The sequence below is a fragment of the Hermetia illucens genome, chromosome 1 (assembly GCF_905115235.1).
Source record: "Hermetia illucens chromosome 1, iHerIll2.2.curated.20191125, whole genome shotgun sequence".
Taxonomy (NCBI): Eukaryota; Metazoa; Arthropoda; class Insecta; order Diptera; family Stratiomyidae; genus Hermetia; species Hermetia illucens.
In genome coordinates, this window is record NC_051849.1 from 32,789,451 (window position 1) to 32,804,747 (window position 15,297).

At 42.6% G+C, this 15,297-nt stretch overlaps 1 protein-coding gene across 6 annotated transcripts in view; it reads left to right on the top strand.

The window, feature by feature from the left end:
- Nucleotides 1–15,297, top strand: part of LOC119649874 (intracellular protein transport protein USO1) — a 124,232-nt gene that overhangs the window by 62,652 nt on the left and 46,283 nt on the right. For 3 of the 6 annotated variants that reach the window (XM_038052254.1, XM_038052278.1, XM_038052269.1), the window contains 10 exons: nt 2,272–2,452; nt 2,519–2,833; nt 2,924–3,238; nt 3,298–3,942; nt 4,013–4,195; nt 4,253–4,390; nt 4,470–4,652; nt 9,806–9,856; nt 10,200–11,048; nt 11,470–11,505. In XM_038052254.1, coding sequence (XP_037908182.1) covers nt 2,272–2,452; nt 2,519–2,833; nt 2,924–3,238; nt 3,298–3,942; nt 4,013–4,195; nt 4,253–4,390; nt 4,470–4,652; nt 9,806–9,856; nt 10,200–11,048; nt 11,470–11,505 — 2,896 coding nt within the window. The remainder of the gene's footprint in view (nt 1–2,271; nt 2,453–2,518; nt 2,834–2,923; nt 3,239–3,297; nt 3,943–4,012; nt 4,196–4,252; nt 4,391–4,469; nt 4,653–9,805; nt 9,857–10,199; nt 11,049–11,469; nt 11,506–15,297) is intronic. The other 3 variants (XM_038052284.1, XM_038052292.1, XM_038052261.1) reach the window with 2 other exon arrangements.

Sequence of the window (15,297 nt, forward strand, 5' to 3'; positions counted from 1 at the left end):
ACTCTGTCCTAATAAATTCATAAGACACTTTACTTACTACAGACATAGGGAAACAAGTTTAAGAGGGAAAGCCGAAGGGACCTCCGTGGAATTTCGCCAACACTTTTCCAATGGCTCGGTCTGTCACATCGCTATTATTCGGGATTCTCACCAACTGAAACCAGCCCCACTTCTCCACCCATATCCTCGCGGGATCACCGTGAAGTATTACTTCGCGAGGAGGGCTCTGGTTTACACCAGCACAACCAAGTCACGCGTCCATCGCGTTTTCCGGGCTCGTTCCAGTTCCTGCAGCTTTTCCTGCATCGCAGTTACTGTTGCGTTCATAGCACTGCAATTTGCTGCGGACCTCAGCACCTCCTCCATGAAATTATGTGGCCCGATTACTGCGTTGAGGGCGTCGTTTAAGCTCCCTCTTTCATTCGTGTATATCGGACAATGGAATATAACATGCTCCGGGTCCTCGGGTGTAGCGACGCATTCGAGACAGTCTGGGTACTCATCCAATCCGGAGCGATGCAAATGCTTCCAATATCCACTGCGTCTCGTATGAAACTGCGTTAGGTTGTAGTTGAATTCTCCATGATTGCACTCGACCCATCTCTCAATACACGGGACCAATGTATGTGTCCACCTCCTGTACAGCTCCTTTGTTCTTTTGGAAGCTCGCAGTTACTTCGGCCGGATTCGCTCTCCTTCTTCAATAGAGACAGTGTGCCTCATTCGCTAGGAAATACAAGGGAATCATCCCCGCGATGACACACACTGCCTCACCAGATACCGTCCTATATGCACTGCACACCCTCAGCGCGATTGGCCGGTATGCCAAACTTACCCTTCCCTAGTTCACTGTATTACCTCCCATAAAGGATAGCAGAATGGATTTCACCACCCCTGCGATAAGCAGCCGGAGACTAGGCTTTGGCGATTCAATATTAGGCATCATCCTTGCTAGGCATGAGCTAGCCTTTGTTGCATTTTCGCGCGCATAGTTCAGGTACAACTTGAAGCTCAACTTAGCATCGATCATTTCCCTCACGTATCTTATGATTGATTTTGAAACGACCTCCTGATTACCACCCCGAAATTTTACAGTGTTTTTTTTCTGCGATTGGTAATAAGGACTGCCTCCATCTTATCTTCCACCAAGTCCAATTTCATTATTTGGAGCCATGCTTTGATGGCGTGAATGATTTCGCTTACATACTGTTGCACGTCCTAGTGGTGTTTCGCAACTAGTACCACTGTCAGGTCGTCTTCAAAGCCAATCAATGTTGCCTCCTTTGGCACACGAAGGCCAAGCACTCCGTCATACATTGTGTTCCACGGCAGGGGCCTTGGGGAACACGGCCCGTCGTCCGTCTCGTATCAAAGAAGTCTCTCCGAAAGGTAACTCTCGATTATTCAAGCTAAGTAACAAGGGACACCTAGTTTAGCCAGGGTGCCCTTAACCCAACCCCAGTTGGCCGAGTTTAAGGCATTCCCGACATCCAGCGTCACCACCACGCAGCACTTACCAGCGACCGACGCCTCCCGGGCCAGGTCTACAACCGTTGTAATGGTATCAACTGTGGACCGCGCTCAAGAAACCCGTACAGTCGCTCCGATAGACCACCCGCTTGCTCGACGAACAGAAGCCTTTTGTACATCTCTCTCCAACATTTTTCTCATAGTGTCTAAAAGACAGATAGGGCGATATGAAGAAGGTGTGCCACGTGGTTTTTGGGGCTGCGGTAGCAAAACCAAATTCTGCCTTTTCCACTGCGCGGAAAACACTCCTTCCACCATGCACGATTCAAACGTACTTATGAACCATGCGGCTCTAATTTTAGCTGCCAATGTCAAGGTATCCAGTAAGAAACCCAAACCCATTTCTCATGTCTATACACCGCATGAGTGAATTTCGTCCTTACTGCCATCCATTGCACCCATGCAATGTAATGATCACTTCCTGGATGGCATAAACTGCCTCACTCGACGCTGTCTTAAGTTCACTGAATATTCTCCCCTGATTCACAGTGCTATCCACTGCTCCCGCTCGGACAAAAACTGGGAAGACCCGGATGAAATTCACCACCCCCGCCATAAGTTGCTTATAGCTGTGCCTTGGCACCTCAATGTCCAATGGATCATCTTTACCGGACCCGATTTTTTTTTCTCTGTAGCCCTTAGTAGAAATATCGGTCAAGAAAACATGGATGCATATGACGCGTATCGTAAATTATTATCAAAAAATTATTTGGATTTAATTTCAATTTTTCCCCTCCCTAGATACCATCCATTGTCTATTTTGAAAAGCAAATCCCCAACATTTACGATGGTGATCTTATGGATGAAGATGAAATTCTTCAGTGGCTGCTTGGACAATTGGAAAGTGATGAAATTGAGGACGTTACCGATGAAATGCTAGACAAACTGATCAAAGAGGGCAAAACCTTAGCTGTATTATTCTGTAAGTAACCAATTACCCCTACCTTCCTTCCAGCAACTATTAAAAAGCTTTGTCCTTTTCCCATAGACGACAACAACGACCGAAAATCCCAAAAGGCTCTCGAAGAACTCGAAACTATTGATGACGAATGCGACGCCCTCGGTATTACTTTTGTGAAAATCGACAACTTCGACGAAGCTAAGGAATATGGCATTGAAAAGTTACCTAAGCTGATCTACTTCGAAAAAGGCATTCCGACAATCTACAGCGGAAACCTAGAGGATGAAGAAAAACTCCTTAAGTGGTTGGAACAACAAACGGCAGCCGATCAAATTGAAGATGTCACTGATGAAATGTTGGATCTGATCGTTGAGAAAATGCCACATGTTGCCGTATTGTTCTGTAAGTAAATGGTTTGTTTGAACCATATCAGCCCCTCCCTATTCACTTTCAAACATCCACACTACATAATTTTCTGTTTTTGTTCCCCAGATGACAAGGACCAAAAGAAGTCTCAAAAAATCCTGGCAGAACTAGAAAACATCGATGATGAATGTGATCAGAATGACATAGCTTTTGTCAAGATCGATGATGATAATGAAGCTAAGGAATGGGGTATCGATGAGATTCCCACCATCGTGTTCTTTGAACGGGGCATACCACACGTTTACGAAGGTGACTTGATGAAGGAAGAAGAACTATTGGGTTGGCTGATCCATCAAAAACGGTATTCTGAAATCCCTGAGGTGACAGATGAAATGAAGGACAAACTCGTTGAATCTACTCAGCACTTGGCTGTTATTTTCTGTAAGTCCACAAGCAATGCACCTACCACAGTATTCCATTCAATGAATTTCATATCCTAGATGACAAAGACGACAAACAAGATATCCGTGTCCTCAACGAGTTAGAGAACATCGACGACGAATTAGAAAAGGAAGGAATTGTAATTGTCCGCATTGACAACGCTGCGGAAGCCAAAGAATATGGTCTAGATCACTTACCAGCTTTGATTTATTTCGAAGAGAAAATTCCCGCTCTATATGAAGGCGATCTAATGAATGAAGAAGAGGTCCTGGAATGGTTGATCCTCCAAAAGAAAACCGCTACTATCGAGGAAGTAACTGACGAGATCCTGGTTAATTTAATAGAAGATCATGAATATGTGGTAGTTTACTTTACCGGACCGTGTGAACCCGGCGAGAAATGTGACAAGATTCTCGAAGATCTTGAGAATATCGACGATGAACTAGATGAAGCTGGCATTATTTTCGTAACTACCGAAGACACATCAATCGCCAAGAAATACAGCATAAAAAATTTGCCACAATTAGCATTCTTCCGTAATAAAGATCCTCTATTGTATACCGGCGATCTTGATGATGAAGACGAGGTTTTGGCATGGCTTACTGATGAGAACACACTCGAAATCCCTGGTAGAATTGAAGAGGTCAATGTGAAAATGCTGGAGAAGATTTTATCGGAGAATGACCATGTTGTCGTGTTCTTCTGTGAGTAAAACTAACATAGTATTTGGTTTTTGACAGTTACTAAGAGAACTATTTGATTTACTTCAAACAGATCGTGAAGGGGACAAAAAATCTCAAAAGATCCTGAACGAGCTCGAAAACATCGACGATGAGTGCGAGGAAAAGAGCATCGATTTCGTGAAGACGTCAGATGAAGGCATTGACAAGGAATATGATCTTCCTACACTGCCAGCCCTTGCATTCTATCGTAATAAATTCCGCACTATCTACCAAGGTTTGCGCTTAAAAATAGTTTACTTAGCCCTAGAATAAGGTTAATTTATTATTACAGGCGATCTCATGAAGGAGGATGAAATCCTGGAGTGGGTTCTTGAACTATACGAATCAAATGCTGATGTCATCGAATCGGTCGATCGCAGAACCCTACAAGTTTTGATTAACGAGATCGAACACTTGGCCGTCTTCTTTTGTAAGTACTCAAAAATATAAATAAATAAAAAATCCTTGATACTATATTACTATATCATTAACTATTTAATCCCATCTAGATGATGATAAATGTGCATCATGCTCCGAAATTCTGGAAGAACTCGAGACAATCGACGACGACACCGACAAACATGGAATTCAATTCGTCAAATCGAATGATGTTAAACTGGCTCATGAGATTGGAATTTTCGCCTTCCCGGCCTTAGTCTATTACGAAACTGGAGTTCCAATCATGTATGACGGTGAGTTTTCTGAAATTTGGTCACTCTTTTCAATATTACAATAGTCTAGCTTGGAATCTAGCCACTAGGCAAAACATTTTCGGTAGTGGTAAATATAGAGGCAGCCTTGTCCACAAGCCCGTAGTTTTCTTGGGAGCCTAAAATGGGAATATAAATAAAATAAAGGGATAATACAGGGGGAGGGCGCACAATTGTGGCCATGTGCTCCGACCATCATCCTTCAGCGTGCGCTTGGGTATTCCCCTGTCTTTCATTCGCTCCACATAGCCAGCCTACTATAGGTTGCAAAGTTTGGCTACAATAGATACAGCTGGATTGTCAAAGATTTCTTACAACTCTGCATTGTACGTCATTCGTCAGTTTGATCCCCTCCCCCCATATCGGATCAAATATTCATCGCAAGTCTAGGCGCTCAAAGATGTTAGCGATATTTTCAGATGCTTTTGCCATGGTCCAAAGTTCGCAGTCATTATCATCATCAACGGTGCAACAACCGGTATCCGGTATAGGCCAGCCTTAGTAAGGAACCTCCAGAGACCCCGGTTTTGCACCGAAGTCCACCAATGCGATATCCCCAAAAGCTGTCTGACGTCCTGACCTACGCAATCGCTTCATCTCAGGCAGGGTCTGTCCCGCCTTTTTTTTTTACCATAGGTGCCCTTGCCATTATATACTTTTCAGGCTGGATCATCCTCATCCGTATGGACTAGGTGACCCGCCTACCGGAACCTGTTCAGTCGGTTATCATCTACAACCTGACGATCGCCTTAGATTTCGTGGTTATGCAGGCTACGGAATCATTCATCCTCATGAAGAGGGCCAAAAATTCTTCGGTGGATTCTTGTCTGGAACGCGGCCAAGAATTCAAATTTTTCTTGTTAAGAACCCTAGTCTCCAAGGAATACATAAGGACTGGGAAGATCATAGTCTTGTACAGTAAGAACTTTGTCCCTATTGCGAGACGTTTCGAGCGAAACAGTTTTTGTAAGCCGAAATAGGCTGTTGACAGTCAACAGCCGTGCGCGGATTTCGTCGTCATAGTTGTTATTGGTTGTGATTTTCGACCCTAGATAGGAGAAATTTTCAACGGTCTCAAAGTTGTAGTGTCCTATCTTCATTGTTTTCGTTTGACCAGTGCGATTCGATGCTGCTCGTTCTTTGTTCTTTGTCGCCGACGTTGCCACCATGTACTTCCTTTCGCCATCATTGAGGTGCAGCCCAAGATCCCGTGCCAACTGCTCGATCTGGATAAAGGTAGACTGTATATCTCGAGTTGTTCTTCCCTTAATGTCAATTTCGTCAGCGTATACCAATATTTGGGTGGACTTGAAGAGGGTGGCGCCTCGCATATTCCCATCTGCATCGCGAATCACGGAGCAAGCGGCCAGGATGAGAAAGACGCATGATAGGAGGTGTTGTAATTCGAGCTCGGAGCACTATGCCAACGAGATAGTGATCCGAATCTATATTGGCCCTCCTATATGTTCTGACATTGATCAGGGTTGAGAGGTGGCGGCGTTCAATCAGCACGATGATCAATTTGATTGAAAGTGGTCCCATCTGGAGAGGCCCACTTTCCCTATTCCCCCAATGGTGTCCCTATGTGAGCTATTGAGGCCGACGTATCGCCTGAATACAGGCTTCCTCCCTACTTGACTGTTGAAATCTCCAAGTATGATTTTGATATCATATCTAAGACAGGCTTCGAGGATTCGTCCTACTGCCTCGTAGAAGGTATCCCTCTTCCACTCTGCAGTCTCCTCTGTAGTGACGTGAACGTTAATGAGGCTTATATTTCTAAATTTGCCTCGCAAACGCAGAGTGTATAGCCGTTGGCTTATATTTTCAAAGTCGATAACAATAGGTTTCATTTTTTGACTAACTAAGAAACCTACTCCGAGCACATGCTTTACTAAATGGCCACTTTAATATATGGTGCAGTGGCTCTTCTCAAGGGAACCCATCCCCCTTCAGCACATCTCTTACAACACGGGAGACTCGCTTTCATCCTTCTCCGCCTACAGTTTCTCATTAAGAAAGAACTACCAGCGAACTACCAGTAAGTAGAAATCGGCACAGACTTTGGCATGCCCACTAAGCCCAGTGAGGACGTTTGTTGGCCCGCAAGAAATTTAGGTAGTCAGTGATAAGTATTATGCTGTATTCAAACTATACATAAAAATACACTCAACTACGCAAATCGGAAATAAATTAAAGAATCGTCAAATGACAGAGAAATATTTCTAGGTAACTGTTGAGGCGGATCGAGAAATGATTTCGGGTTGAATGATGGCTTTCCCAGAGAGTCACAACAGTGACATCACGGGGCTTGGTGAGATAACCTGATCATCGTTTTCGGCTGAAAACATCCAAAGAATACAGAGGTCTTCACAAAGGAAATAATGAAAATGGAGGAGCTCAAACTGGGAAAGGAAGCACGCCTACGCAACGTCGTTCGCGGTTCGTTGAAATGCGGTCCTCCCGAAACGACCAGGCACTCCTCTACAATTCTGCGCCAAGTCCTGTTGGTACGACCCACTCGTCGTCGCCTCCTCATTACAGGAAGAACACTTATCATTTCGGAGAATTCCTATTCTGAACATATGCCCCACTAGTGAATTATGACCAGTCAGAATGCCCAACAATACTTCTGCAAGTCTTCCCGCTTTTCGACAGGATAAAGTTTGCAGTATGTTTGTTTGGTTCTGACAGGAAAAGTTTGGTGTGTTTAGCAGCATTAAGGCTTAGCCGCCTGTCAATATGGGAAGCTTGTTCCCAGTTTTTGATAGCAGCATTAGCCAATGTTACTGACACCCCAATTGCTGCTTTCGGGCCGAACATGGGGGGCATTCAGAGCTTCGCAGGATGTGGTGCTAGTGGCATCGGTGATACCCATACACACAGTTCTCTACAGTGCGGCTAGTTTACGGTGAAAACTCTTTCGTTTCATCTTAACCCACCACACTACGGATGCATAAGTGTTCATCGACCTAATGATAGCAACATATATCCACGTTACTGCCTGAGTCCCCATGTCGAAGCAAAGGTCCGCCTACATAGCCCATAAGCTGTGAGAGCTGTGTCATCTTTACCTCAACATGTTTGTTCCAAAGTTGCTTCTTATCTAGAATAACTCCCAGATATTTCATTTCTTCGGATAGTTGAAGGGTTGTACCCCTCATCTCTGGAAGGCAAAGACTATTCACTTTCTTCCTTTTTGTAAATAATACCCTTGTGGTTTTATTTGGATTTACTGAAAGTCCTTGCCTGAGACACCAACTATCAATGAAATCTATAGCGCGTTGTGTATTTCTACACACTGTTCCGAGATCTTGACCAACAGCTAACACAGCCACGTCATCCCCATAAGCTTGTAGGTGTATGGCAGATTTTGCAGTTCGCATAGTAATGACTGGATCAACATACTCCTCAGAAGTAGCGATAGCATACCTCTTTGAGGGCAACCTTTCGTCCCTTCCGTTGTTAGGTAGCAATCGACGCCCACTTCAGCACACAGCAATCTTTGCGTTAGCATAGCGTAGATCCACTTGATTAAAGTGATGGGTTATGCCGATTTTATGGCATTGCTTATAGTCGCAAAGCATCTAGATGATGCTGAGTTATACTCTTGCGAAACAACCAGTGCTATTAAGGCCTGGTTAGAGAGCGTTGGGCTGGCACATACGGAGGAAAAAACGGAAGTGGTCCTCATTACAAATTACGCCCGAATTAGAATCGGCAATCACATCGTCACCTCCAAGCCAAGTATCAAATACTTGGGAGTGATGGTAGATACGAAGTTAACTTTTAAACAATACGTGCAATATGCTCGTGACAAGGGATCCACAACGTGATAGGGCCACGATATAATTGTAGACTACTTATTGCCAGGGTGGTAAACTCGATCTTGCTTTATGCCATCCCTATTTGGCGAAAGGCATTTCGTATATCATGTAATGCTCATAAACTTGGTGCAGTCTACAGGAGGACAGTCCAAAGGGTATCTTCTGCCTTCAGAACCATCTTAGATGAGGCTGTATTCATCATCTCTGAAATGATACCAATTAACATTATGGCAGATGAGATGACAATCTGAAATCAGTCCCTCCTTGCAGACGAAGGACACTGAAAGGAAGAGATCTGTAAATAGATGGCAGGACTGTTGGGACCACTCGGAAAAGGGTCGGTGGATGCACAGGCTGATCCTTACCATCAAGGAGTGGCTGGGTAGACAACATGGGGAGATTAGTTATAAGCCATCCAGTTTCTGACTGGACATAGGGGCTTCGCCAGCACCTCTACAGGTTCAAATTGTCCAAACTACGAGGGAGTCTCCGTGGATCCAGAGCACATATTCTTCACTTGTCCCAGATTCATAGACGAAAGAAAATCCCTAGAGGATACTCTAGGTGAACCACTGGTACGCAAAATGTGGTGAGGAAAATGTTAACATCGCAGGAGGATTGGGATACGATCAACTCAATGATCGCATCAATCCAGGGCAAAGTGCGAAAAGCGGAAGAAGTGAGGAAGACGCGGTTACGCACGTCGCGCATAGCAGAGTGAGCTAAAGTGAGCTAACTCCGCCCTGTCATGTAATACCTTATGGTGGTTCCAAGAGGCAGGGGGAGTCGGGGGTAGTTTTAATGGGTAAAAATCTCATACTCTGGCGTGTTCAGGCCAGAATCTTTTGAAGATTTCCACCTCCTCACCAAAAAAATACAGACAGACATCGGCTCCATTCGTGGCGCCTAGACGTCGTACTGCCCCACGACTAGCGGTTTCGACGCTGTGGTGTCCATTACGGGAGCCCGACCCAATCACCAAGTCAGACGACCCCCGCCGATTATCCGTACCGGACCTTAAGTTTCTCCTTCTTCTCATATATGGATTTGCATTTCATACCTAACTGTCGGCTATGGGGATAGCTTCCTCAGTGAGTAATCTGCAGGACTGCGAAGTTCCTGCACTTTCCTCACCTATCCTCTGAGACGCTGCGGTGGCGTATAGGCATTCAGACTGAAGCTATCCATCCCTCCTTCTTTCACAACCAGGCTTGGGACCGGCTGCGCCGGACTTACCCCCTATCTCTATTTTTAGTAATTTTATTTAACAATCTTCTAATAGTGTTTATTCTCCACAATTTCTTCCAGGTAATCTCAAGAACGAACAACGTGTCCTGCAGTGGTTAATCAATCAAAAGAGTAAGACTTTTCCATTATTTTCAAAGAAAAGCCGAAAATAATTTTCTAGGCAATAATATTAAGCAAAAATTCGAATATCTGCAAATTGCAACTAAATCAAAAAAAAATATATTTTAATCAGATCCTTTCAATGTTTCATGCAAACAAAAATTTATAATAATCTAAATTTAATCAAAAAAGCAAGCATAATCTGTGTCGTCTTTGCATGGAATAATGTTTAAAGTGCAAGAAAAAGGTGAACTAAATTTCTAAATTTCTTCAAGCTTAACTTAAGCTTTTTGTCGAAATGTGTATTAAATTGTAAGCTGAGAAGTGATGACTTATAAAATGTGTACAAATCCAGGCAATGATGATGATGATGATGATGAAGATGACGACGATAATGATAGTGATGAGGATAATGATGAAAACAACAGTAAGGATCGGCGGTCAAAAGTCAAAGCACAAATAAGAAGCAGGAATATAAGAAGAATCTTAACTAAAAGAAGGAAAGATAAAGATCATAACAAGGACAATGATGACGATGACGACGATGATGACGATGACGATGATGACGATGACGACGATGATGACGATGATGACGATGACGACGACGATAAAGACAAAAAAAGTAAACTCTTTAGGTTAAGCAAACATAAAAGGAGAAGTAGACTTAGTAAGAAATTTAAAGACGATGATGATGACGAAAACGAAAGTGATGATAACGACGATGAAGATGATGATGATGAAGATGAAGATGATGATGACGATGATGATGATGATGATGATGATGATGATGATGATGATGATGATGATGATGATGATGACGATGACGATGACGATGACGATGATGATGATGATGATGATGATGATGATGATGATGATGATGATGATGATGATGATGATGACGATGATGATGATGATGATGATGACGATGATGATGATGAAAGTGTTGAAAATGTCGATGATGATCGAAAAACAATGATCAGACTAACAGAAAAACAATCAGAACAGATTCTTCGTCATATGAGGAACCGTAAAAGCAAAGGCAAAGATGAAAGTGACGATGACGATGATGATGATGACGATGACGACGATGATGACGATGACGACGACGATGACAATGACAGTGACAATGACGAAGACAGATATAAAAAGATAAAACCAAGCCGCAAAGGTGATAAATTCAAAAAATCTAAGCGAAAACAGTTAGGTAAAACATCTATTATATTGTGTTTTACCCTGTCCTGGTTAATATTTCCATCAGCATCATATGTACACAGTTTTTTCCCAAAGTAACTAATTTCCGCTTATTCCATACTTTACTTTGCCATTGTTTCATTACGAGACAAACAAATAAATATGGCTTAAAGCGCACATGTAAGTAAACATAGGGTCCTGCCTCATAGTTTTGAAGTCAAAAATGGATTTAATAGTATCTTACTCTAAGAAAATCAAGTGAAGGAACATCATTGCCTTGTCAACACCCTGATTTACAGTTCTTTCCTTTTTACTCTTAAACTCCTCCAAACAAATGGTTTTACCTCTTGGCTTCTTGTATAATACATGATAATTTGGATTTTGTAGCGCCCAATGAAAAATGGATTATGATAATGAATAATATATCTTCATAGGTATTAACTGGACGAGTCGAGCCGATTTACTGTACAGTTAAGTACGCATGATGAAGCTTTTCATCCATTTTTCAATATGGTCTTTTGAATCGAACTATGTAACTAACGATATCAACATGCGTCAGCTGTCGGCGCTGTCAGGATGACTCTTCTTAACTATGTACATTATTTCAACCAATTTTTGAAAGGAAAAGTTCAACGGAGCACTCCAAAAAATTGTTTATAACTCTCTTCATCACTTTAACAATAGATCTGCAACACAACATACACTTGAATTAAGGTCTGAAAACTGAATATAGTTTTTCAATAGGTCCAAAACTCTATTAAACACAACCTTTATTATTTCCGTTCAACAAGTTCGAAAACTTTACAATTACTTTGTTTCTTTATATTTAACTGCAATACCATTGGGGTTAGAAATTAGGAATGATGCCCTTTCCTGGAAAAGGCTTTTTGCTTAGTCAAAACACTTGAGAAATATGTCTGTAAGTAATTAACTGCTCACTTTAACCATCTTATAGCCAAAGAGCAAAAGGTTTGTGAAACGTTGGTCCACTGGTACCAGCCTATTATGCCAACTTTGTGGCACAATGTCTACATTTTGTATAAGAAATGCAGGCCTTTGACTCTGTTAATAATATAGTACCTTGGTCCAAACTGGCTCTTTTAACATTCCTCGGTCATTCATTGCCCGGCTCACCATCTACCTCTATCCGCTCCGACAAAATTTCTTTTGATAATTGCATATCCCGTTCCTTCCCCCCCCCCCCCCTCCCCTGGGGTATCACAAGGTTCCACTCTGGGTCCACTATTATTCTATTCTATTCTTCGTCAACGACTTCCCCCCTCTCTTCACGATACCTTGCTTGTTTTACACCCACGGCCTTCAGTCGATCTGACACACCCTGATTCACTGGAGCTCCATAATTAAGTTGGCACCAATTAACAAGTGCCATTCGATGTGCTTCTCTCTCAAATACTCTCCTGCTCTGTTTTCCGACTCTCTTGACAAACACTACCTGAATATCTGTAATTGTGCTTTCAGAATGTCTGATTTCATATTGCATATCTCCCCTGAATTTGGCACTGTCCAACCCTCTTTAATAGTTTTCAACTCCCTCGACCGAAGCATTATTAAGTAAGGCTTCGTCACCTGGTCCCCTTCCCGCAATTGTGATTGATAATTCCTCTTCTTTGAAAAGAACTTCCCCATGTCGACTTCCTTACCTGACTCCACTATCTTAATTTCCATTACTAAAAACTATGCAAAACTTTCCTCGATATGTGCACCCTATTTAGGCTGTCCTGATGGAAGACCTGCCTCTGCTGCCATCGCTACCGTAAGACTTCCTAAAGCACAACCAACGCCAAAACTTTCCAACAAATCACAATTTGGTCCGCAAGACTCTTGGTTATACTATAGGTTTAACCATAGGCACCTTTCACCTCCTTCGGGGAGCATTTTCCGTTCATTGCCCACAAATTAATAACAGCTATACCTTCCTTAATCGGATGCAAATTGCAGAAATTTTTGAACTACCTAGGAATATTCTGTCCATCCATGACTATTCTCCAAAGTTATTTGAAATTAAAATACTAAAACGGCTGAAAAGTCCCCAGAATGCACCAGTTTACTTCACTTTAACTTCAATTATTTCAGCCAAGCAAGCATCCTAAGAATTTCCAACGCGAAAAGCCTATGTCCTTTTTTTTGCAAACTCCTACAACAAGCCTATATAGATCTCCATCCCTTAACTAAAAACTTTGACTTGATGTACAATAAACATTCATTTCAAACTATCTCTTGGCATAACCCCCCCGCACATTTAACTGCCAACTCTTCATCGCATCTGCTTATCTGCCTAGATCTAGCACGCTTTGTTTCTTCGTAATGGAGGAATGTTACCGATTCAACTTCTCAATTTTTCAACTAAAAAGCCAATACAATACTTCAAGGCTGGGCTTGGTTGACTCCAAAGATATCTATAGAGGGACGCAATGGCTTATAATGCAACTTTTAAGAGTCATTTACCTATTGAGGGAAGGCAACAAGGATAAGAATCCCTCTCTCCCTATCGGTTTCCAAGTATTCATAGTTGCATTGGCCAATGCTACTGACAATCCTTCGCTGGTTCAGATCTGGATATAGGAAGAATTCAACCCTTATTTGCCAATAGATGTGAGTTTTTATTTCCCACTATTGTACTGAGCTGATTTCAGTCAACCCATTGGAGAGTGCTGTCTCACGTACTCGAGGAGGGCAATCAGATCCATGTCTGCAAAGGGCTCATCGGAAGTCGTTCCTACCTGGTTGGCCCCCTGGGCACATGCTCCGGACGAATTCCTGGGGAAAGTCCTCTTGGCATGATTAATTGCGGTTGGCCCCCTTGTGGAAGTGGTTGTGATCATATCGCTCCTAATGGGCTCAAGCGTGAAGTTGTGCTATATAACTCTGCATCGAACCCCTTAATTGAAGCAGAGGTATGAAATAGACCATCCACTAATACGAATACTGTATCTCCAAATCAATCCGTGCCGGAAGGAACTGTATTAAGTGTATTAGAACACATCATTCAAGATCGTGATGGTACACGACAGGATTACAGTACTCTGTAGGAGTCAAAGTGATCAATACTGCGCTCGCCCATGATTATTACCCTGATTTGACTCATGCCCTTTACTTTCACATTAACCCACCACATTACAGATATCTTTTTCTTTTTCTTCAGCCTTTGTCACGTTAACAGGCGGGGTTGGCTCGTCGTGATCGGTTTCACCATTTGGCTCTATCAAATTCCTGATCTGGATGCAATCTCGAGACTCTCAAATCCTCATACAGCGTATCAAGCCACCGTTGTTTCGGCCGGACTTTTGGTCATTTACCATCGACTTCGATGTTCAGACCAATCTTGCCAAATGAATTCTCGTTAGCGCGAATTGCGTGACCATACCATCGAAGACGCCTCTCTCGTAATTTTTCCACGATCAATCCAACTCCATAACGATCGCGGATATACTCATTTCGGATGTGATCAACACGTGTCACGCCACTAGTCCAAAGTAACATCTTCGACTCCATTATCGCAAGACGCCGTTCATTGTCTTTTATAGTCATAGTAACACTCGGAACCATAGAGAGCGACAGGATGGACGACATTGCGGTAAATTTTAGATTTCAGACGTTCGTTGATACGTCGATCACAACGAACACCATGTCAAAATAAAAGTCTATGCCCATAACTCTAAGAAAGGAAAGCTAAATGATCAGCATTCTCTTCTTTAGTATACAAAGATTTTTCCTGTTTCCTCTTGTTTGTAAATAATAAATTGGGTTTACAGAAAGTCAACCTTTGAGGCGCCAACTACCAATCAAATCAGGGGCGTGATGCACATTTCTTTATATTTTTTCAAAGATTTGAGTCTTTAGTCAGCACAAGCACTTCTTCCGCATATGATTGAACATTAATTGGCAGTTCTTGCAGTTTACACAGCATTCTTGGAGACAGCCTACCTTTACTTATGTCATCAGGTAGCGATCAAAACCTACTTCAGTTCAGCAGCCTTACTATTAGTACAAAGTACAAATCCACCATGCTCTCTGGCAAGGTCCAAAAATGGTTTAAAAGCTGCGCAGCAAAATTCCTTTCAATGAGTACGAACAACTCCATCCCTTTTCGCCTTTCAGAATCGTTTCCATAATCCAGGAAACCAAGGAATGGAGATCAGCATTGGCCTCGTTGACATGTTCGCTTTTCATTTAGTCGGTATGGTCTCAACTATCTCCCCTAAAAATAACCCTCAAATAGTCTCTCCAAGCATTTCAGCTGA